Source organism: Mastigoproctus giganteus, chromosome 11, assembly GCF_048544385.1.
Source record: "Mastigoproctus giganteus isolate SK-2022 chromosome 11, ASM4854438v1, whole genome shotgun sequence".
Classification (NCBI taxonomy): Eukaryota; Metazoa; Arthropoda; class Arachnida; order Uropygi; family Thelyphonidae; genus Mastigoproctus; species Mastigoproctus giganteus.
The window spans coordinates 22,732,112-22,758,489 of NC_143585.1; the positions used below are offsets into that span (position 1 = coordinate 22,732,112).

At 36.7% G+C, this 26,378-nt stretch overlaps 1 protein-coding gene across 1 annotated transcript in view; it reads left to right on the forward strand.

Annotated features, from left to right (window-relative positions):
• The window catches only part of LOC150077776 (uncharacterized), a 172,832-nt gene that overhangs the window by 137,595 nt on the left and 8,859 nt on the right, over positions 1-26,378 (forward strand). The window contains exons 9-12 of the mRNA XM_090384362.1: positions 442-553; positions 5,982-6,874; positions 12,269-12,556; positions 24,786-24,941. Coding sequence (XP_090240488.1) covers positions 442-553; positions 5,982-6,874; positions 12,269-12,556; positions 24,786-24,941 — 1,449 coding nt within the window. The remainder of the gene's footprint in view (positions 1-441; positions 554-5,981; positions 6,875-12,268; positions 12,557-24,785; positions 24,942-26,378) is intronic.

Below are 26,378 nucleotides of genomic sequence, written 5' to 3' on the forward strand. Positions count from 1 at the left end.
CTGCTCATTGATGGAAACTCCTGGACTGGGAGGGCCATTGTGTTTACCTATGTGCAGAAAAATCATTGAAGATTGTGGTTTATGGAATGCAATGGTATCTATATCCGTAACAGCTTAGACCTTTCTCCAGTTAATATTTATATCTTCAGCCTTTTCAGACAATATTCTGAAGTGCAGCAGCTGTTTAATTAATTTCATAAGGGGACAATTTAACCATAAATATAGCACTAACAAAATCCTAGGCTTTCTCACACCATATAGCTGGTACTAATACTAGCACTAGATGTTTATGGTAAATGTAGTAGCATTTGGAGTAATTTCTTATTAAAATTTTTCTGTACCAGCCTCATCTGGAGTTATTGACTAATAACTTACTTTTACTTGTTTTGAGGATTCCTATAAATTAATTTGGTCTTACTTCTGGTGGTTTGGTTATTTTAGATGTATCAACGTCATCTGACAACCAAATCTGTGGATAATGAAGAGTTTGGAGCTGAAGATGATGGAATGGAATTAGATGAATGTGAACAAGGGAAAGATGATGAGGATGCATGTAAGTTTTGGTATATTTGATGTTGTATGAGATTTAATAAAAACTTAAAAAATCAGTATCCATTTAGACATAGATTTTATCAGTTGCCGATGTTGACATTTTAAAAATAGGCATTAATTTAACACATCACAACTCTTGAAAAATTACAGATGTATGAAAAAAACTGTCACCATATTGGAATTTTCATCCTACTCTTTATATTTATAGTCTGTATATAATTCAGAGTGATAATTTCTTAAATACACTTTGTACAATGCAGGACCTAAATTATTTAAAATGATGTGCAAAGTATATCTGGTCACGAAAGTCCTAATACCCACAGAGACAAGGTAAACATTTTTAATGTTTTCATAAGGTAATATGATAAACAGTATTACCTGTTTATCTAGAATTTTATTTCACTATATATATCTGTAAAAGTGAGTGGTTTTAAGGCTTATGACAGCAATATTAATGTATGCTACCTATGGAACTATTAAGCGGCAAACGTTATCCCTAAAAAAAAAAAGATACTACCAGTGTTGGTAATTTGTATAGTGCTAATTGCAAATGTACTATACAATTTGTTGATTCAAGCAGACTGTGTTATAATTAGAGACATAACAAGATATTCACACTTGCTTGCCCATTCCATCTGCATGTGGAGACTCTTGTCTTACACTGCACAAATTATTTGAAATTATTTGAAACAAGAAATAGTCATAAAGATATTTATTGATCGTGAAAACTCCAATTTTAATTATATACATTGAACAAAGTGGACAGAATCCATGCAGTGCTACTTCTAAAGGTCATAGGTCACAGGCATCAGCCATATCCAGTTAGATTTGGAAATTTTTTGACATAATAGATTTACTGCCACAACGTCTCTCATTGCATATGTGATAGAATATTTATTGTAATTTGTAACCTCCCACTTGTAACCCCAATTGATAATGCACAGAGCTTATTGTGAGGCCCTTTGCATCATCAAAGTCTGGGAGACAGACATGCAAGATCTTCCCTTGGAATTTTCATAAATGAACTGTACTACACAGATGAGGCACATAGTCTTGTTGTTCATTTTACTGATAAGTAACTTTTCATTGTCTTTTTAAAAACTATTCCATCCCACCACATTTGATTTTTTTTCTAGCACTTTTAATTATAAAAATGTAAGTGAGCAGTTGATCAATAAGTTCATCTTGGGCAGAGGGAGACAGTAGGATTTTTCCCTGTGAGTTATTCTGCCATTTTACAGCCTGCATAACATGCAGATTAGTGTGAGAACAGATGCTGGAGCAGAAAAATTAGAAACATAGAAAATCAACAGGAAACCACTGCATCAAATCTTGTCAGTTTGTGCGCTTCAAAGCATTGATATGTATATCAATGCTTATGTGTTAATAAGTGCTACATGTTTATGCAGATTTGAAAGAAAATGGAAAATAAATTATGTGAATATTATTCATGTAACTTTCATTGCATTTTTAATCCATAGTTTTTCTTCACACTGCTTGGTATTTTGCTTGTTTAGACCCAATATACAAAGGGTACTAGGAAAGTTTTGCAATACAGCTTTGTTTATTTAATTTTTTCAAAGTAATTTCCTCTACATTCAATACACCTCTCCATCCTCCGAAACCAATCTTTAAACCAGTTCTGACAAGTTTCACTAGGGAGTAAAGCACACTCGTTGTCCCAAGCCCGTAGAAGGTCCTCATCACTGGAAAACCGCCTCCCTTTTAGCTTCATTTTCACATGCAGGAACAGTGCAAAGTCGCAGGGAGCAAGGTCTGGACTGTAGGGAGGGGCTCGACAAGTTTCAGTCCTGTCGTGGTCAAATATTCGGTGCAGGCTTTGGCGCGGTGAGCTGCAGCATTATCGTGATGGAGGTACCAGGTGTCCATTCTTGACTTTGGCCGCAGGTTCTTCATAGATCCAATGACTTTAGGCAGGCATTGTTCAGTATACCACTTAGCTGTGACTGTCTTCTGCGTGTCCAAAACGACACGTTCCACAATTCCACTCGATTTGAAAAATACAGCTATCATTTTCTTCTTTACAGATCGGGATTTTCTGACAATTACGGGTGTGTTGTCATCATCAAAGACCCAAACTTTGTTTTGAGCCTTGGTCGGCAGATCGTAATAGTACAGCCAAGTCTCGTCACCTGTCACGATGTTGTTCACATACCGAGATTGTCCCTTATCAAACTTTTTTAACATCTCCCGGCACCAAGTCACACGTCGTGTCATCTGCTCTTCAGTCAGTTGATGCGGCACCCAGAGAGAACAAAGTTTCTTCACGTGCAAATGATCTTGCAGAATCGAACGAATTGCTGGTGCATTTAGGCCCAAAGTATCCTCTATCTGTTGGTAGGTCACTCGCCTGTTTTCGTCAAGCATTTTCCTCACAGCAGTAACGTTTTCCTCCGTAACTGACGTTCGTGGCCTTCCCGGCCTCTCAGAATCCTCCAGAGTGAAATTTCCCCTTCGGAATTCTCTATACCACCTGAATATCGTTGTACGATGTGGACAATCATCATCTAGTGCAAGAGTCATTTCTTCTAAGCACTGGTCTATGGTTAAACCACGCACGAAATTATACCGCAAAACTGTCCTTATCTCATTTCGTGACCACGATGCCATCGCAAGCACTTTACACTCTCACTACTAATGAATAACTGAGCCCATCGACTTGCCGCGGCGGCTACTATGCACGTATGAACATGTCTCAACATGCAGCAACAAGCAGCTTCCTGTGATTCATTATTGCGTCATATTGCAAAACTTTCCTAGTACCCTTTGTATTTTTTGAGAATTTTTATATGGTTGCCAATTGAAACTGATGAGGATCCAGAAACAACTGTATTAGTGGTGCCCTAAGTTTTCAGTGAATAACAGATTTGCTTTTTTGGTTAGGTTATTCAATTAAAAACTAATTTAGCTATTTTAATTATATTAGCAACAAAGTCCCAGTGGAATAAGAAAGTGTAAAAAGGTGACACAGAACAGCAGTAAACTCAGGGGCACTGGTTTTGAAAACAAGTGAAGAAATGTCATCAGGACCTGGAGCTTTCTTGATATTAAGATTGTTTAAAATTCATCTAACTTCTGTTTAACAGAAGACCACATGTAGATATGTATAGTATCTTATGTAAGGCAGCTCTCAAATATTAGTTCAACCTCCACTGTGGTACAATGTGATGATACAGAAACTCTGCAGAAAGGCTAGAAATGCATAATGCTGTGTTTGTGCTTTGTATGTGTTTGTTATTGTGTTTAGTTGGTTCTGGCCACTTTGTTACCAGGAAGGTGTGTCCTGATACCCAACTACGCCACGAGGAGGCTAGCCATGACTGAGTGTGAACCACAGCAACCCTCAAGTGTCATGTACTGAATGTCCAATCGTTCAAAAATATAAGCAATAAAATAAAATAGTAAAGTAATAAAAATTATAAAAATAAAATGAATTAAAAAGTTTAAAAAAGAAATTAAAAAATTTAAAATAAAAATAAATATGAATTTCAGGAACTTTACTTGCTTTTGGGTTTGAAAGTCTTCCTAATAAACAGCCATTTGTAATTTCAAAATCACTAATTGCATGTGGCTCAACCTCACTTTCACAGCTTCTCCTCTGTGTTAAGAATCTTTTGTCAGTAAAGACTGATGCAGAATACCTATTTAACTCACCAGCTGGGTTATCCAAGACCCACACTAATTACACAAGAGTCTGATTTAATTTGTTTTCTTCTTTGTATTCACATACATGAAAAACTCCTTGTTTCCATTCTTTGTCTCTTTAGCCAGTGCCCTCTTATACTCAGCTTTGGCCTCCAACTAACCATATTCACCCTCCCTCTGCAGTCTGCCCAATTAATAGCCATGTAGCTTTTCCAGATCAACTTGTAGTTATTGTAGACTTCAGTACTTTTCATTGCTCTCTAACTTTCCCATGCAACTTTTTTTTCTGCTCCATTAGACTGGCAAGGTCCAAATTCATCTATCTCTGCATTCTTCTTATGCCATATTTTCTTAATGGTGTATATGCATTCATGGCTTCCATGATTTCTGTTTATACTCCAAGACAACCAAACAGTCAGAGGAGTTCACAGAATACTAGAAACAGCACCGTATTCAGCAGCCACGGGCTTGAGCCCCGGTGACTCACGGCATGTGTACTTATGCACCTGCGTGCCTGACAACTCAGCTACAGCGGCAATTATTGCTTTAAAAGTATTCCATTGTTCTAATATATATTCACCCTCCCTCTGCAGTCTGCCCAATTAATAGCCATGTAGCTATTATACTGCTGTAGTCTCCATTTCTGAAATTAAAACCCCTTGCCTTTACTGCAATATCTTTCTTCATCTTCCAACTGATTGCATGATCACTACCTTGTGATATATGATTTATGAGTAATGACAAGGTCAAGAATATTCTTACCCCTGGTATTTTCTCTAACATGCTGGTACAAATAATAATCATTTAATTTACTATAAAAAATTTTCCCCGTGGTGAGTTCCCTTCCATTTATTCCAACCAGTTAGGAGCAGATTGAAGTCACCCATAACAAGATATTCACACTTGCTTGCCCATTCCATCTGCATGTGGAGACTCTTGTCTTACACTGCACAATCTTCTGGTCTGTAAATTACTCCCATTTTCATTATACCTTTGCTTCCAACTAACTTGCACCACACAGATTCTATTTTGGCAGGTGTAACTTCTGATTAGCAAAAGCTCTTTTCATGCTCAGGCTGGTTTTGATAAGAAGTATGACCCCACAACCACTTCTATCTTCCCTCTCTTTCCTAATTAGATCATACATACCATAGTGGAACTCATCATCCCCAATTTCTGTGTGGCACCACGTTTCTGTTATGTCAGCATTAGTTGTCCTATCCAGAATTTAAATTCACCCATTCTATTGACAACATTCTTGATATTACTGTAGACATGGTTAGAACTATAATTATCATTAGTAATAAACATAAATATTCCATTCACTTACTATCAAACAAGATTTTGATTCATATAGTTTTGCACAATTCACCCATTTCGTTATGCCGGAATATACAAAATTGGGCAGTGTTGGCCTGTGCCCTCTTCTAATTTTTTCTAATATTGACATGTACATGGATTGGTACATTTTCTGACTTCTCAAGACCAAAAAGTAGGGGTCACCTTATACTTGAAGCTGACTTGTACTCAAGTATCTACAGTAACTTTGAAATGAAGAAGTGAAAATAATGTATATAATTTGATTTTATAAATTTAATAAATATATTTCTTTGGTGCATAGTTAAATGATAACTCAGCATGATAAAAATACACTACTGAGTTTTTTTACACTGTTATTAAATGTTTATATTTGACTGTTTATTTTATGTCTTTTGTGTTTTTTTTTAATTAGAAGTTATAATTTTTTATTTTTTTTCTTTTAGATCACCCTAGAAAACGTAGGCGAGAAATGGAACCTGTACCAAATATGTCTCACATGGATTCTCTTCACGTTGAAAATCCACGGCACCTTTCAGAGCAGAGTCTTCATCATCCCCACTTAGATATGTCACTACCAATGTTTCCAAACTTGTCTGCTGAAGAATCTTCTACTACAACTATGCCTCAGGTTTCTCAGCAGCTTCTACTTGTTTCTCCTCACATACCTCAACAGTTACCTCTGTCAACCCAAGTGATGCCTCCAATGTCTCAGGCATTGTCACAGCAGCTGCCACTTACATCACAGTCATTAGCACCTGTTACACAAACTATGCAATCGTTACAGCAGTCACTACAATCTGTGCAGACTCAGCCATTACAGTCTATGCCACCACCTATGCCTCACCAATTACAGTCAATGCCCCAACCAATTCAGCATGTTTCTTCTATGCCACTTTCTCAGACCCTGCAACCTTTACCCCAACCACTACAACAGTTACATCAACCTCTGCAGTCTTTATCCCAGTCTCTACAGCCGATGTCCCAGCCGCTTCAGTCATTATCCCAATCGTTGCAACCTATGCCTTTACAGCCTGTTCCCCAGTCAGTAATTCCACCACAGTCACTAATGCCACCAATGTCCCAATCATCATCACAGCCTATTCTTCCCCCTCCACAGTCTGTCCTACAGCTAACTCAGCCTGTACCCCAGCCCCTTCCTCAACCACCAGTGTCACTACCGGTATCACTGCCATCGCCACCACAACCCATGCCTGAATCGATACATTCACTTTCTGAGACTCTGCCACCTGTACCACAGCCATTAATGTCTCAGGAGCTTGCCCCAACAGAAGTTCAGCCAGAAATGTCTGATAGGATATCAGAATCACAGTCAATGGTAAGTTTTATTGACCTTCATGATTATTTTATATTGTAAAACTTGTGAAATAATTGGGAATGTTATTTTCAGAATACATCAAGCTAGCTTGCTATAACCTGTAAATGGCAGTTTGGTTTATTTCCTCACAATATTTCTTCCTCCAACAGCACTGATACATGTGTGGGTGATCTCTCAGACTATGACTCAGTTATTTATCAGTGCCATTTTTATATGACACTGCTTTGTTCCCTGTTAGTTGTTGTGGTTGCATTCCAGCCATGATTCTTGGAGAAAGACTATGAAGTGTTCTGAGGTAAAAGAAGGCCTGATTGTGTTTACATCTCACCAAGTTCTCTTGCCTCAGCAACACTTTGACCTCCTAAAATTATTGGCATTATGTCAAGTGCATCTAGTTTTCCTTCCCCTCTCTGAATTTGCTGCAACAGCTTATCTTCTCCACTGTCTGGACCTTGCCAGGATGCTGCACAACTGTCATATACACACACGTTCATGTTCCTGACAGAAGACTCCAGTCTATCATCAAATGGATTAAGACCCTCATCCCACTGTTTATGCAGACTGGGATAGCTTACCATGAGTGATTTCCACATTAGTAATTTATTGTATTGGGTATCCAAATATGAGGGAGCTATTTGGTCTGCTAATTTTGTCTGTCCTCTATGCAGACTTAGCAATACAGTCTATGTCCCAACCAATGCAGCGTGTTTCTTTCATAGCCTCTTAGAGCACTACTGGTGTGACCAGCTAGCTCGACTTTTTCCTCACAAGGTTGAAATAGTTGACTATGCCCAAAATTATCAAATGTGTTTTTGCTTCTAGGCTTTCATATTTGTACATTGTCCTAATGTTGATTATAACAACATATACATACTGTTATAGAATCTGTCTTTATAGATCTTGCCTTTGTCCGTTGATAACTTGGAGAAATCAGAAATGATTTCTGTGGCCCATCCATTTTCTCTTCCCCTCTCTTTTCTTTCCTCTGTTGACTATGATATGTTTATTGTCATGAGTGTGTTTATTGTCATGAGTCCAAATGGTTGCATTCCTGTTATTTCATGGCATTTATGAACTACTGTTATTCTTTTGACAGAGGAGCATACAGCTCCAAAAGCTCCTCTATTTTATGGATGTTTTTATCTTTACATTTAAGTATTAAAATTGGTTTTACTTATTCTGCCTAAAAGTTAATTATTAGACTGATTCCCAATGCTCAAAGCTTTTTTGCCAGTAGATATATCTTTTTCTTCCTGTGAGTTGAGTCTAGCAACTTCATTGAAATTACCCTACATCTCCATCCATCAGATTTTGGTGCAGTGCACTATAAACACAAAATATGTGTTAAGATTTCAAGTAAGGAAATGCACTGAAGCCACTTGATATTTGGAATTTAGTTTGTTTCATAAAGTAGAAGGTACAGATCCCATTACTTAGCCACAAAATGCTATACTTAAATTATCTTGCTGGCTGTGTTTCTAGATTTGTGCTGAATTCTGTTTGCAGTCCAAGAAGACCCATTGATGTCCTACAGAATGATTGAAGATGATCCGTGAGACTTCTTGTCCTGCAGACAGGATTCAGCACAAATCTAGAAATGTAGCCAGCAAGCTAATTTTAAAATTTTATCACTAGCTAATGGGATCTGTACCTATTTTATGAAATGATCAACTGAAATTTGAATATCACAAGTACTTGGTATATTTCCTTATAAAGCTTTCTAATCTTCTTGCTGTAATTGTTACTTTTTTTTTTTTTTTTTTTTTTTCATATATTTATTTTATTTTATTATACTTGTTTTAAATTAATGCTTAACTTACATCCAGGTTAAAAATCAAGTCCTGTTTTTATATTTTTAGTTATTTGTAATTTGTAGCTTCCCAAACTGTGAAGGATCATTTTGCTTTTGCTGTATTCAAATTTAATTATAGCAAGCAAAGTAGTGATTTTTTTTTAATTTAAACTTATTTCCAAACCAGATATTTCAGTCATGGTTATACCACTACTTAGACAAGTGTGACTTATACAGTATTAGTAACTTAATATATTATATACATAATGTATATAATATTATTAATAATAATTGATAATATATATATATTATTCTATAATTGGATATTGATATTCATCTATTGGTTATAATTGGAAGCACTACACAATCATGGTTATTTCATTTTGTGGTTTAACTACTAGATTATAAGAAAGATTTTAACAGAAAAAGTTTCCTTTCTCTGTTAAAATCTTTTCTCATACAGGTGCCATTTTGATCTTACCAAGTGGCTTGGTAAGGTCAAAGGGGTAGTCTTGCAATTTCCTTATACAATGAGATAGTGACTTTCTTATTTCTACAAGCAAATGTTTGATAAATCATTGATAGGGCATTGTGGCCTTCTTTGCTACCTATCTGTCTGCCTCTCAGAGAACTTCATGTTTGACTGTATCATGACTCTCAAAGTGCTTTCTTCCTATGCTGTTTTTAATTCATCACCATTCTATTTAATTTAGCTCCAACAACCTAAGTTACTTTGGGGTTCCATCCCACTAGTGTAAAATTTTACTGCATTAAAATATAGTTTTCACTTTTCTAACCATCCTTTGAAGCCCTTCCAAGTCATTCTGAAGAGTGCTGCTTTTTTTTTTTAAATGAAAACCCTGAACACAACAGGTATTAGAACCTATAATACTGTGCATGGGTTGAAGGGTGAGATGAAAGAAGATATTTGTTGACATTACACTTGAACTTCTGTAGATTGTAATTTTCAGGAAATACGTATGAAGGAAGGTTGTTCCAGAAAACAGAAGTTGAATGAATAAATGAGGAAGGAGAAAATTTGGTTCTGTGAGTTTTAAGTTGGACAGTAAAAGGATGTTGACTGGTTACAACAAACACGTGTTCAGACTGCTTTGGAAGAGAGAGAGAGAGTGAGAATTATAGAAGCCAATTCAGAAGAATAATGCCCATGGAAGTATCTATAGAAAAGGCATGCAGCAGAAACAGAATGCCTATGAGACAGAGAGTGGAGACTATTAGAGATGAGTCATTAATTAACCTAACTACCCTCTTTTGAATGGAATCTAGAAGCCTGAGAGAGAGAGGATTTGGGGGCACCGCCCCAGATGTGGGAACAATATTGCATGGTAAGGTGCATTTGCAATTTGTACAGAGTGAACAGCTGTTTGGAAGAAAAGTAATGCTGAGAGCGAAAGAGAAAACCCAATTTTGTAGACACAAAGGAAGCAAAATATAAGCTAATGTGTTTATGCCAAGAAAGATTAGAAGAGAGGGTAATCCCCAATAGAGATGAGTCATTAGTTAATATAACTGCCCTCTTTTGAATGGAATCTAGAAGCCTGAGATATATGATCTTGCCCAGAAATCGGAATGTCATCGAAGATAAGCATAGGAGCAGAAGAATCCTTTTTGTGAGATATAAGACAAGTCTGAGTTTTAGAAGGATTGAAATCAACTAAGATTTTTACAGAACGATTTGTCTAAGATTTATCTTTGCCCCACTAGAGAACTATTGGAGATCAGCATTTAAGGAATTGGCAGTGGATATTTGAGAAGTTGAAGCTGTTTGAGCAGGGCATGGTTTCTCAAGCTGAAGAATGCAATGTGCTGTCATTAGCGAAACTTTGGATGGGATTTCCAGTCAATGGAAGGAGTCCATTAATGTATAAGAGGAAAAGAGTGGGAGAAAGAACTGAACCTTTGGGAACACAAGCATTAGTGGAGAAATTAGAAGACAGAGAGCCATCGACCATCACCGGCAGTGAGTGGTCAGAGAGAAAACTGGATACCCAATTACAAAACAGATGGCAAACCATAAGATGGAAGCTTATTTAGAAGACCTGTATGCCAAATGCAATCAAAAGCCTTTGAAATGTCAAGAGCAACTGCTTGAGTTTCACCAAACTTTTCTATTGAATTTGTCCATAAATGAGTAGCATAAGCCAGAATATCACCAGTGGATTAACACCGACAGAGTCCATACTGGCGATCGTTGATCAGATATAAGGTTTTTAGATAGTTTGAGAGTTGACAGTTAATTGATTTCTCCATTACTTTATAAAGAGTAGAAGTAAGTGCAATGGGACAATAATCTGATGGGAGGGATTTGTCACCCTTTTTAGGAATTGACTGGATATGAGCAAACTTTCAAGCAGAAGGAAAAACACTTTTGGAATAAGAAAGTGAAAAAAGGCGACACAGAACAGGAGTAAGTTCAGGAGCACAGGTTTTGAGAACAAGTATAGGAATACCATCAGGACCTAGAGCTTTCTTAGCATCAAGACTGGTCAAAGAAGCTGAGGTCAAAGGTTACTGATCAGCAACCACAGTCTTCATGTTGTCTGCAATTTTGACATTACACCTTCTGTCCCATTATCAGTTATTTATAAAAATCTACTTCTAACATTAGATCAGTCTTAAAAGTAGCCATTAATCACAACCCTCTGCTATCTGTACTGCAGCCACCCTGTAATCCCTCTTAGAATCTTATCCATGATTACAATGCATTTTAGCTTATATAGTAACTTCTTGCGAAGGTACCGAGTCAAATTCTTTGCTAAAATCCAAATTATGTCAAATTTATTTCCTACATTCATGAGTGCCCGTGTCTATATCTGACCAAGTTGGTTAAGCATGATTTTCCCATTACAAAACTGTGTGTTTCTTTCAGAACTTCATTTTTGTCTGAAGACTATATTTCACTCTTGGTCATTGCCTCCATGATTTTCCCTACTACTGAAGTTAGACTGACTGATATATATGTAGTTACCAACTTCACTCTTGTAATTGTAACGAATGGGCCTGGTTTTTCTTAACTTATATATTAGTGATACATTGGCAATTATCCTGAATCCAGTGATAATTAACCTTAATGGTTCAATGTACTGCATAGCCTGCTGCCTTTAGAGTAATTAGAATAATATGCCATCAAATCCAGTAGTCTTGTTTCCCTTTAGGCTTGAAAGTTTTTCTAATAAACAATTATCTGTAATTCGGTATTGCTAATCTCACACTGTTCAGTCTCACTCACTAAGCCTATACCTACTTTATCAATTTAATTTAAATTAAGGCATGTTGTGAGATTTCAACCATTCCACTGCTGGTGGGTTTCTAGCATTGCATCACTGGTAACCATTGGTAATGACTGAAATCAATTTTATTTCTGATTAATTTACTGATTAGAAATAAGCTTGGTGTGTTCATTTTGTCATCAAACATCTCAATTTCATTAAAATTTGATTTGTACATAATGTTGTATGTACAAATCAAATTTTGAAATGATTAAAAATTAAAAGCTATTGCTAGTTTAGGAATCTTTTTTATTATATGAATAACCATATATTCTAAAAAATTGTCTGGTTCTTTTTACTTTCAATTTGCAGCAACAGCTAGAACCTGAACCTATTGAATCCTTACCTCCTATAGAAGACCAACCTAAAAGTCAACATGAAGTAGTTCAGCAAGAAGAAAAGCAAGAAGAACAGCAGGAGAAGGAAGAAGAGAGACAAGAAGAACAAGAGGAGGAACAGCAGCAGCAACCACAACAAGAAAAGGAAGTAGAAGTTGATCATCCGCAGAGGCCGGAAGATGTTGAAATGAATCACAAGCCTATGAATTTTCCACTATCAGACGATGAAGATGATTATGGAGCCCCGTCGAGTGTGGGACCTGTAAGTATCAGAAATTAATATATTACTTTTTTCTTTTTCTTTTTTTTTTCCCCTAAAAACCCCAAACACGAGAGGAATTAGAACCTATAGTACTTAATACCATGCTTGGATTGGAGGTTGAGAAGACGAAAGAAGATATTTGTTGACATTAGACTTGAACTTCTGTAGACTGTAATTTTCAGGAAATACATACGAAAGAAGGTTGTTCCAGAAAATGGCAGTTGAATCAATAAACAAGGAAGATGAAAAGTTGGTTCTGTGAGTTTGAAGTTGGACAGTAAATGGATGTCGGCTGGTGGCAGCACATGTTCAGACTGTTTTGAAAGAGAGAGTGGAAATTATAGAAGCCAATTCAGAAGAACAGTGCCCATGGAAGTATCTGTAGAAAAGGCATGCAGCAGAAACAGTACATCTATGAGACAATGAGTGGAGAGATTCTGTTAGAGAGGAGTCATTAATTAACCTAACTGCCCTCTTCATAATGGAATCTAGAAGCCCGAGAGAGGTTTTGGGGCCACTGCCCCAGATGTGGGAACAATATTCTATGGCAGGACAGATTTGTGATTTTTACAGAGTGAACAACTATTTAGAAATAAAGTAATGCCGTGAGCGAAAGAGAAAACCAAATTTTTTAGATGCAGAGGAAGCAATATTTGTAATGTGCTTGTGCCAAGAGAGATTAGAAGTCAGGATAATCCCCAAAAGAGATATATCATTTTGCCTAGAAATTGGAGTGTCGCCAAAGATAAGCATAGGAGCAGAAGAATCCTTTTTGCAAAAGTTATCTTTGCCCCACTGGAGAATTACCTGGAGATCAGCATTTAAGGAATTGGTAGTGGATATTTGAGAAGATATAGCTGATTGAGTAGGGCAAGGTTTCTCTAACTGGAAAGTGGAATGCAATGTGCTATCATCGGCAAAACTATGGATAGGATTTCCAGTCAATGGAAGAAGGTCATTAATATACGAGGAAAAGAGTGGGGGAAAGAACTGAACCTTGGGGGAAACCAGCATTACTGGAAAAGTTAGTGGACAGAGAGCCATTTACCATCACCCTCAGTGAGTGATCAGAGAGAAAACTGGATAACCAATTGCAAAAAACAGTTGGCCAACCATAAGATGGAAGCTTGTTTAGGAGACCTTTATGCCAAACACTATCGAAAGCCTTTGAGATGTCAAGAGCAACTGCTTGTGTTTCACCGAACTTTTCCATTGAATTTGTCCATAAATGGGTAACACAAGCCAGAATATCATCAGTTGATCGACACTGACGGAATCCATACTGGCAATCATTGATCAGACGGAAAGTTTCTAGGTAGTTTGAGTTGGCAGTTAATTGATTTCTCCATTACTTTAGAAAGGATAGAAGTAATTGCAATGGGGCGATAATTGGATGGGAGGGATTTGTCACCCTTTTTAGGAACTGGCTGGATAGGAGCATATTTCCAAGCAGAAGGAAAAACATTCTTTGGAATAAGAAAGTGAAAAAAGGTGGCAAAAAACAGGAGTAAGTTCAGGAGCACAGGTTTTGAGAATAAGTGGAGAAATACCATCAGGACTTGGAGCTTTAGCATCAAGATTCATCAAATCCTTCTGACATCCTTTTGACGAAAGACCACAGGAGGCACTGAATGGAGCATGTTGAGAATGGTGGGAGGTGTTTTACCAAGATTGTGAATACAGGAGTTGGAAGAAAAATGCAATGTTAGCAGGCCAGCTTTATCCTTGGCTGAAGTGACAACAGAACCAACTGGTTTTGACAGAGGTGGGATCAGAGATGGGCAAAAGTTGCGGCCAATAGCTTTGGCTAGATACCAGAATGCTTGGTTACCATTAGCTATCATTTTTGAATTGCATATCTGCTAACTTTTCCAGTTTTGCTAGAATATTTCTAGTGTGTGTGTGTGTGTGTGTTTTACAGTTTTTTGACAAAGTTATTCCCCCTGTTAATTTAAGTTTCTCCCTCCCACCCTTTCTCTTCTCTTTTCTTTTCCTCTTCCTTTGCTGTTTGTCTCATTTTGGCTTCTCCCCAGTATTTAGATATAAAATCATTTATTACCATCCAACAAAATAAGGGCACAGCCGCGACGAAATAAAACCTTGGCACAACTGAGCTAGGGGGTATACATAAATAAAATGTGTAATGGGTGAATGTCACTTTAGGAAAGGAATCAAATAAAATGAAAATTTAACAAGCTCATTGAAACTGGAAATAAGAAGTCTGCAAAAGTTAAAAGTTCGATATGAGTGAGTATAAAATGCACTTTTGGACACTTTGTTTTGAATGCATGCATCAGAGTCAAGATCAAAGCGGTTGGCTAGTTTGATGGAGTTGTTGATGAATGAAGAATCAAGTGTGCATGCATGCATGCCTGCGTGTGTGTGTTTTTGTTTTGTTTTGTTTATCAAATGAATTTCAAAAGCTGCTTTTAGGTGGCTTTGTCTGTATTCACATTTAATGTAGAGAATATCAGTGACATGCTTAGTATATTTTGCACTTCTGGTTTCTCTGTCTAAACAATTAATTCTGTGTTTATTGTGTGCTCTTAAAAATATATTTTTGGAAATGTGCAACTTCCCTATAGATTTGGCTTATTTTCTGTGAGTATTGTGTTTTCAAATGTGTCAGGTGTCACATAACGTTAAGGAAAAAGCCTGTTTTATAGGTGTAGAAAGGGTTATTTGCTTTCCAGTCCAAACATCACTTAATGTCCTACAAATTTTTTATTAAATCAAATTATCATGGCACCTTGTTTTTGTATTTGTGAACAGCTGCATTACTTCAAATACAAACAACAGTGCCAGATTACGCAAGAAGCATTATTTCCAGGACTTTGTAGAGATGCACATGTTATGTTTCCAAGTTATAAAAATAAAATAATTTTGTAGTTTGTACCAGTATGCAGTAGAAAAACTAATATTACTGACCATTTTGTGTTGTTAGAAACATGTTTGCAATGTAGTCAAAAGGAAAAAAAAAAAAAAAAGTAAAGTTCTTTGGTTGAAACTGGAAATACTGAATTTGATGCAAACAGTGTCTTTTTATGTCATTTTGCCTAGCATGATATGAATGTATCAGATCGTGATGGTCCCTTATTCAGAAAAATGTTTCCTAAATTAGAAATTTTAGAGTAGTAGGATTCAGGCAGTACAAAATTTTTTTTATTTTTTGAGTAAAATAGCATCTGACAATTGCTGGAGTTGCTGTTTTTTACAGAATTTTCAGTATTCTCAAACAAAAGAATATTGATTCAAATTAAGGAAAGATTATCATAAACTGGATATAAGAAAAGGTTGTCTTAAGTCAAAAAGTAATCAGCTATTGGAAAAAGTTGCCATTGAGCATTGTAAAGTTCAAGAGCTTAAATAGATAAATATTTGGAAGAAGTAGACAAAATATAAAACTATTGAATCATTTTATTATTTATGTATTATTTATTTATTACTTTTTATGGCAAATACAACATAAGCTTTGCTTCCTTGCATCATTCAGCCATTTTAATATTAATAGTAATAATAACAAACAAGTGATGGCAGAAATAACGGAAATGTTAAGTTTATTTCATGGTCATATTTTTTCATGATTGATTGCAGAAAATTGCGAGTACTCTGCATTCCGTACTTTACTTTTGAAAAGGGCTCATTGTTTTATAAACTGTCAGTGACTAAATTCATATAGCTGCATAGAAGAGTGCAAGAAAGTTTGCCAGTCAAATTGGATGAAATCCTTGTGAAAATTCTGTTCACATATAATTTCTTGGAGAAAAGAGCTAAAAAGAAAGATGACTATAGAGGTTTAAATACCTTCAAAACAAGGAAACACTAAAACATATATACATAAGATAGTTTTTATTTGAGAAATAATGCTAATACTACATTCTATTTTTCTCTTTATACTATGGGGAACAATGTTGCCTATCCTGTGAAACTGACAGAACTTGAGTTTATGCCCTTTAGCAATGATTATATTATCCACAAGTAAACTTAAATTAACTGATATAATTTTTAATCAAATAATAATACCCAGTAATTGAATCAGTTATTCATTAAAAACTCTAAAGTTCTGTTGTGACCAGTTTTGTAACTATTTGGTTCCATCATCTGACAACAGGTACTCTCAGTTACCAACCTTGTGCTGAGTGGTGACTAAGTATAAAATCTAATCTAGCAGGCAAGCAGTGTTTCCAATTAACTTCCAATTAAAAATGCAAATGACATTGATTGAAGGACTTGGTGATATATGCAGAAATGACTAATCTGATTAAAATATATACTGCACTATGTTGTAATAACATAATTTAATTAATAACTGGACATTATGGCATTTGGCACAGCCAACAGTGAAGAGCAGTCTCAAGTCTAAGCAAAAAGACACAAACTGACCACTTGCCTTTCTTCGTTTCTAACTTTCCCTCTCCACATAACCTCTCCTTGACTTCATTGTGTGGTGCCTCTGTAGCCAGGTGGGAAGGAGCAGCAGTGCGTAGCACACACTTCTTGATTAGGCCGGGGTTCGAGCCCGTCACCACCAAATACGGAGGATGCGGAAAGGTAAATTAATGACCACCGCATATTCCCGAAGCAATATGACCTTAGTTGCCAATGCTCCTAAAAACCAAATAACTTCATTGTGTCAAGTATCATAATAGGAGGGGACCATGTAATATGGTCCCCTCCTATTATGACTGTAGGCATCTAAGATGTAATTTCAGTGTATATCTATTCCACTTCCCACAAATGAAGCAACCATGGTATTTTGAAATGTTTGGGTTTCTTGTAATATCCAGTTATTAATTTAATTTCTAAATTATGTTATTACAGTGCAATGCAGTTTATATTTTAATCAGATTAAGACTGTAACTTTTGTTATATAATAATGAAATATAAAACCTCTAATATAAAATCCATTAGAGGTATCATAGGCCCAATGCGTTGATAAAGTAAAGAAGCGAGATGCTATTTCAACAGAGGAATTGAAATAGTCTGAGAAATAATAATCGCTTTATTTCTGTTTGTACTGCTAGAGACAATGTTGGCTCTTCTTTTAGGCACAGAATCGCTAATTGAGTCTACCTGTTGTCTGATGATGGAACTGTATGATGCAGTCATCAGACAGCTATTAATATTGTCACTCATGGCATAGGGAGCAGCAATCTACTTACAGTGTACCATTTTCAGAATAACCCCATATATTTCACTCTTTTCTTTCTATGTGTGAATAGGATAAGTTCTGATTTTACAGCACGCAGTTGCTCATATATTTCATATATACACTTTTGAATTGCATGTAGCAAACTTTACCTTTTTGCATTGTAATGCCTGTGTATTAATATTCTGTTTGTTATTTGGTATTACTATTAGTAAATGATACAAGGAAGCTGATACTATTATAAGCAAGCTTATATAGCATCAGCCAAAAAAAAAAAAAATCCCACTTCCTGCATCACCTATCCAACCTAATAATTTGTCTAGTTCTTCCTTAAATTTATTTAAACTACTCATCTCCACAACACCAGATGGATGTTTGTTTCAGTGGTAGTCAACAAATTTCTGCACATCTATTCCTCAACCATCCTTTAATTTAAATTTATGTCCCTCATGCATTGTCTGAACAAAACAAAGGATACCATCAGCATTTAGCTTATGCAATCCATTCAAAGCCTTAAACACTCAATAAGATCTCCTTGTAGGTGCTGCTTAGAACTCAAGTTGTGACTTAACCATTGCCTTATATAACCTTGATTATTACCTCCTTATCCCTGTTGGGGGTAAGGATTGACAGAACTTTATGATCTGCCCTTAGCAGCACATCTGCACTGCTCAGAGAACTTCATGTCACTCTACAATAAGTATTAGTATTAGTAGTGGCAGATGATGCAAAAAAGCGAGCTTATACAGCATCACTAGGAAAAAGAAGAAAAAAAATGTTTCACCTATCCATTCCCTCCAAGAGTTTGTCTAGTTCTTCCTTGAATTAATTTAAGCTATCCAATTCCACAACAACATATGGAGGTTTGTTCCAGAAACCAACCACCCGCTGCCTGAAGGCAAACTTCTGCACATCTGTTCTGCAACCTTCCTCAGTTTCATTTTATGTCCACTCATGTGTATAGTCTGAGCAAGAGGAAGAATTCCATCAGCATTGAGCTTGCTCAATCAATTCAAAGCCTTAAACACCTAAATCATATCACTCCAAACACTGCATTTTGCAGAACTGAAGCCCTCCTTGGTAAGAGCACCCTTTTGTTCCTCTCACCAATCTCATTGCCCTTTTCTGTATCATTTCAGCAGCTCTACATACTTCCTAAAATAAGGCCTCCAGACCTGTATGTAGGACTCAAGGTGTGGCCTGACCATTGCCTAATATAATGGAATAATCACCTCCTTATCTCTGCTAGCAGAATTCCTGTATATCATTGACAAAACTCTGTGAGCTGTCCTGGCAGCCTGTCTACACTGTCGGAGAACTTCATATCTGACTGCACAACGAAAGAATCCCCCAGGACTTTTTCACAGTGCAGTCATTGTAAATTAAGTGTAACATTGCATTTGCTAATGTTACACTTCAAATGCCATTTCTCAGCCCATCTACCTATTTTTTCTGGATCCTGTTGCAGTAGAATACTGTCATTAAAAAACAACCCTGACAAACGTTTGTATCATCTGCAAACTTGGACATTTAAGCCTGATATGCTTTCATCAATATAATTAATAAAAATAGAAACAACAATGGGCCCAACATCAAGCCCTAGGGGACTCCACTAATAACACTAGCTCACAAAGAGCCATGTCTATTGATAACCATTCTCCATCTGCTACCACTCAACCATCCCTTTATCCATAACAATAACTTGCCCTTAATGCCACCCTCCAATTTATGCAGCAGTCTTTTATGTGCAACAGTATTAAAGACTGAAATCCAAGTATATGATATCAAAATTATTTTTTGCATCCGGCTCCTTTGTGACTGCATCATAGTATCCAGTCAGATTGGTCAGACAAGATTTCCTCTTCAAAACCCACGTGACTGAAGCATAACTGCACTCCTGTCTGAATGGTCCTGCATTGCTTCTTTAACCAGTGACGCCATTATTTTCACGAAACAGAAGTTAACAGGTCTGTAATTGCTTGTGTAACCCTTTGACCCCCTTTTGTGAATTAGGAATACATTCCCACATCTCCATTCTGTGGGGACTTCCCCTGAATCCAAAATTCTCTCATAATTATGGTTAATGGTTTGCTTACCTCCTTAGCTGTCTCCCTTAATATAACTGGATAGATCCAATCCACCCCAGATGCCTTTTTAATGTTTAACTTGGCATTTTCTGTTTCACTTTCCTTTCAGTTATTAAAAAATCATTTAACTCTCTGTTAGTTTGATAAACGTCTGTCATCCCCTTCCCTAAAGAATTCCTTCAGTGCTTCAATCCTGCAATGCTTCTTTAACTAGTGACTCCATTATTTTTTACAGAACAGAAGTTAAACTAACAGGTCTGTAATTACTTGTCACCCTTTGATCCATCTTTGTGAATTGGGAATACATTTTCACATCTGTAGTCTGTGAGGACCTCCCATGAGCACAATGATGCACTTATGATTATGGCTAAGGGGTTTGCTTACTTCCTTAGCTGCCTCCCTTAATATAACTGGATAGATCCCATCCACCCTAGGTGCCTTTCTTCTGTTTAACTTCAACAATTTCTCCTCCACTTTGCTCTCAGATATTACAGAATCATTTAGTCCCCTATTAGAGTTTAATAAGCTTCTGTCCTACACTTCCCTACAGAATTCCTCATGTGTGAATGTAGATGCGAAATACTCATTCAGTTTGTCAGCAACCTGAGCAGAATTATCAGCAGTTGAACCATCTGTATCAAGTGGACCAATGTGACTCATCCCCTTCCTTCTAGTTTTTACACAAGTAAAATCTTTGCTGTTTAGTCTTTGCCTAACCTCCTTTGTGACTTGATTACAGATAAGTTTATATTCTACCATAGTCTTCTGTGTTGTCTGAGACTTTATATGCATCCCATGCATTTTTATTCTCTGCCACGAGTCTCATTAGTTCATCTGATATCCATTTAAGAGAGAGAGAGAGAGAGAGAGAGAGAGAGAGAGAGAGAGAGAGAGATAATCTTTATTATCCTTCACGGCCACAAAGCCGGGGGCTTACAGTTTCCCAAACTTCGGAATAAATTGAACAATTATTTACAAAAAGGTAATTTTACAAAGAAAACATATCATAATACAAAGGAGAGAACTCCTTACGAGAGTTAAATCTGATTGAGCTGGCTTAACATCGAGATAAGAGCACAAGCTCAATCAGACAGGAACAGATGCAAGGTATCAGTCATTGCTGATTAGTCCTACTCGTCATAATTTTTTTCCGGTAAGTCCAGTCAGCAGCGAATTTGTTCAGGTCGGCGTCCAGTGCCTGGGTTTGCTTCAGCATCTGCTGAGGGAGGAACCTATCCGAGAGATGGAGTCGTGCTGAATGTGAGTAGAGCTCGGGATTGGCCCTAAGGGCAGCAGGGGGGGGATCCTCCAGCCACAGGTATCCTAGAATGAAGGTGTTGCCATTATGCCTGTTATCATCTTGACTGTTGCTAGGAGGCGTTGGTCGTCAACTAAGGTGGGAAGCCGTGGAATTCCAAGAGAGTTGGCAAGCTGTGTGGTACGAATCAGAGCTGGAAGGCTGTGCTTCCTGTTGGCCCACTTTAGGAGCCAGAATTCTGTGGCAAAGAGTGGTTTCTTTATTGACGGTGCCGCTGACGCCCAAATTTCAGCAGCATAGAGTAAAGGTGGAAAGATAACTGTTCTTATGTACCTCACGGTTATCTTTTTATCTGTGATATGAAGGAGATGTTGTTTTGCTATCCACCGGAGTCTTGAAGCACGTGTGAGGAGCATATCCATGTGGACCTTGAATCGAAGTTTTGGGTCGAATACAACGCCCAGATCATGATGGCTGGACACAATTGGGATGAGGGTGTTGCCGACCGAAGGCTGGAGAGAAGGAGTTTGCTTCAATGAATACACCATGAATTCGGACTTAGCGGGATTGATCTTGAGCCCAAACTGGCAGAGGTAAGATGTGACTGTGGTGAGAGTGTTGTTAATTTCCACTTTTACCAGATCTAGGTCTTGACTGGGGATGATGGGAGTGAGTATCTTGATATCGTCCGCATAGCTCAGTAGACATTGAGAATGTGCAACCAGTGGGAAGATAATGAATGAAAACAGAAGGCCTGAAAGGACCCCTCCTTGTGGGACTCATGCGGTGACGGATCTAGTAAGGGTGCGATCTCCTGTATGAAGCTTTATAACTCTGTTATTCAGAAGAGAGGAGAGAAAGCATAATATGTTCCCTGTGATCTGGAAGTGGCATTCCAGGAGAGTGAGAAGTTGGTTTACTTGGATGGCATCAAATGCAGCCTCAATGTCTAAGTAAGTCACAGCTAGTTCCTGCCTATTCTCCAATGCTGACAAGATAGTATTCATGGTGGCTAGCAGATTGGTGATCGTTGATCTGTTTGGAAGGGAGTAGTGAATTTGGGCTGGATTACTGGGCAAGATCTGCGTAGTGAGGATGGGGAGTAAGGTCTTCTCCAGGAGCTTCAGCAGGCTGGAGGAGTTGGAGATGGGTCGGAAGTGTTTAGGTTTCGATGGCGACTGAACTTTGGCTAAGGGTTTGAAGAGATAGTTTTTCCACTGCTGTGGGAAAATTTTGTTCTAGAGTAACTGGTTGAAGATTATTAAAAGTGGCTGAATAATGTACGGACTTAGGCATTTGAGCATGAATTGGGGAACTCCATCATCACCAGTGGTTGACGAGGCAGGTAGAGAATTGATGGCTACGATCAGCTGTTGTTTTGTAATCTGAATGTTGTTCAACACTTCTTGCTGGATGGGCTTTTAGGTCTAACTTATGGCGCCTCCGTAGCCAGGTGGGAAGGAGCACCAGTGTGTAGCACACGCTTCTTGATTAGACCGGGGTTCGAGCCCGTCACCACCAAATACGGAGGATGCGGAAAGGTCAGGGAATGACCACCGCACATCCCCGGAGCAATATGGCCTTAGTTGCTAATGCTCCTAAAAACCAAATAACAACAACAGGTCTAACTTAGCATTGAACAGTATTTCTTAGTTGGTATGAAAAACATAGTAGCTATGATTATTTCCTTGAATGCTTCCCATTTAGAATTTGCTGATGGTAGCATCAGTGATCCCACTGTATATGATTTAAAAAAAAAACCCTTACCCTTAATGGTGGATAATCTTTAAGTAAATCCCACATCAATAAACTGTGATCACTGCCACCTTTTGGTTCTTTTATCTGCAGATTCTTAATGCATGAATAATCAGATCAAGAGTATTGATACTCTTTGACTGGGGATTTCATATGCTTCTTAATTATGAGCATAACTCTCTTCCCTCCTATCCTGTCAGAACTGTCTCTACATATTGTACTACCCATATTCAAATTCTGCATCCATTATGTCTGATACCAGTACCACATGGTGTCATCCATTATGTCTGACACCATGTCTCCGATATCCCAACAATGTGTGCATTTAATCACTGTACCAGCACTTGAAATTCATCAAATTTATTTACTGTGCTCCTAGCATTGGTGTTCAATTAGTGCGCAAGTATACATGCACCTGTTCTTACTTTTAGTTACCCTAATACATCTCATTATTTACATGTACCATGATGACTCACAGCAGGCCTTGAAATCCTTGGCACCTTGCTTTTCAGGCTGCTCTGTGTTCCAATATAAGCAGCGAAATAATCACTTTCACTTTTGCCTGACTATTGTTAATCTATTAGTCTGTGCATCCGCTCAAGCTATAAGTTTTCTGACCCACTGCCTTGATAGCATCAGCAAATATTCTTGCATTATTTCTGTTTAAGTATATCCCATCCCTTTAGAAGCAATCTCTCCTATTAACAATCACAGATCACACTGAAAAAAATTCTACGCTACAAGCCTTGCACATTCTCTCCAGGGCTGAATTTATTAACAAGGCATTGATTATATACTCCTTCTCGTCATGCTGGGCAGAATTGCAGACACTTTCAAATATAACTGTAATTTGCAACTTTTTTTTTTTTCAACCTTGCCTTGTACTTAAGTAAGGTATCTTTTGTTCTCAACCACTTTGAGTGTGGTATCACTTGATTGGTACAGTATATGTAGTACCTTGCATTTGTCAAACTTCAGTTGCCACTTTTCAGCTCATCTGTCTAATTTTTCTAGAGCTTGTTACAGTAGCATACCCTGATTACTGTTATTCACCACCCAGCCAATCCTTGTATCATATGCAAGTTAGCATTAATTTATTTTTGTAATTTTGTTTTGTGTGTTAATTTCAGAACTTGTTTGTAAATTAATTCCAGCTAAGGTTAGTAGACTTAGTAACATGTCTTGCAAATAGCCATATCATTTGTCAGCTGTCTCAGGAACTATGCATAAGCTGGTATGAGTAGATTTATTTGTAAAAAAAAATCATATTTATTTGATTGCTTATAAATGTTGGTAGATCTGTCTTTCAATAATTTTTAGATGTGTTAAAAACTATTTTACTTATTGATAACTTACAGTAACCATTGGCAATACATTAAGTACTAAGCAACACAGTATAAGGTAGTTATGGCTCAATTGAGACATTGACACCTGTGCACAAGGTGAATTTCATTATTCAGGAGTGTATTCTCAAAAATATTTCACAGAAAATTTCTGATTCATATATAGCAAGTTTGAAAATACTGAGGGTAGAGTGTGTAACTTTCTAGTATTTATTTTTATTGTTTTATAATTGTGTTATTTCTACATTTTTTATCCTGTGCATTTAATACAAATAAGAAATTGTTGTAAATTAAAGAGTTGGAATTGAAAGAAGTATTGTAATTGTATCAATTGATACAAATCACATTACACCACATATTACAAACTGTATACTTTGGCATTGCCAAGAGATTAATTCTCATTTATTTAAAAGAGAGCACCTAATATCTGATTAGGGGCCAGTAAGTCATGAAACAAAATGTCATAGTGGTTTCTTGTCTTAAATAAATGGGAGTTAATCATTTGAAGATACCATCTGTTTGAAAGTAGTGCAATTTGGGATACAAGCCATTTAAATTTGTTTATGAATGTTTAGACATTGTTAAAACTGTTGCATAATTAAATTAATTGCCAATTCTTGTTTTACTTATTCCACAGCCTGAGGAACAACAAGCAGATGAGACATATGAGCAGTTTGAAGAGAGGGTTCTTAATAAGAGGACTGCACATATGCTTCATATCATTCATCATAGACTTGATAGTGGACAAAGTGTAAACTTCACTGACCTTGTTAGAAATAATAATCGTAAACAGGTATGTTGTAGTCGCATTTTATGATATCTTTTCCATGGTAATGTGTTCAATTCATATTGTGTTCAATTCATGAGTACCAATATATATATATAATTATACATATATTTGAATAATGTTTAAAATAGTTGGAAATTGAATCTTTCATAATAAAAATAAAATAAAAAGGTATAGCAAAAAGCATATTCCTCTACATGATGCTTGAAATATAACCATAAAAATAAATTAGAATAAGAATTAAAAATAAAAATAATGCCAGCAGCATGGCAAGACAAGAGCGAAAATAGTCAAAATTAAATATAATGATCAAACCAACAGAGAGGGAAGAGAGGGGTAACAAGAGTAAAAGTATTGCAGCAGAAACTCTCTAAGATAATTTAGAACATCTAAAAGTAAAGATAATAAAATAATAATTCATTAAATTTCGAAAGCCAATTAAATAGAAATTTAACGACGCCCCCTCTGGTGTGCACCAGGTCCAAATTTATTTGAAATATCACCAACAGAGATGTAAACTACTACAATAAAATAAAACAAAAATAGACTTTAAACCAAAAATAACAAAAATGGGGTGTAATGGTCAGTCTATTTTTGGTTTATTTTTGTTTTATTTTATTGTAGTGGTTTACATCTCTGTTGGTGATATTTCACAAAAATTTGGACCTGGTGCCTGTCAGAGGGGGCACTGTTAAATTTCTATTTAATTGGCTTTCGAAATTTAATGAATTATTATTTTATTATCCTTACTTTTAGATGTTCTAAATTATCTTAGAGAGTTTCTGCCGCAATACTTTTACTCTTGTTACCCCTCTCTTCCCTCCCTGTTGGTTTGATTGTTATGTTTAATTTTTACTATTTTCGCTCTTGTCTTGCCATACTGCTGGCATTATTTTTAATTCTTATTCTAATTTATTTTTATCGTTATATATATATATATATATATATATATATATATAAAATGTAATGTAATCCAGATCGGATTAATGCCATTTATATTAGATTGTACATTACATCCGTCGTAATATATTTTATTATAGCCTTAGTAAAATAGGTACATGCTATTTAGTCAAATATTATGTTAGTTATATTGGTAGAGTCTGAAAATGTAAAAAACCGAATCTATTCATGTATAAATATACGAACATATGTAATTTAACATGCTGACCACAATATACCTGTAGATCAAATCACCCAAGAAACTCTATAATAGCCAATACCGGCTCCCGTGGCCAAACCTAGTAAAGAATTAAAAAAAAAAGGTAAAGTGCAGCCATTAACAAACCCACTGCAGGATGGAAGCCTCCTCAACAATTCATGCCGAGGGAAATGGACCATAATCTGCCACGCTGGTCCAGTGCTGGTTGGCAGATCGACCGTATTCAGCAGTCAGGGGCTTGAACCCCGGTCTACTCAAGGAGCGTGTGCTACTGCACTCCCACT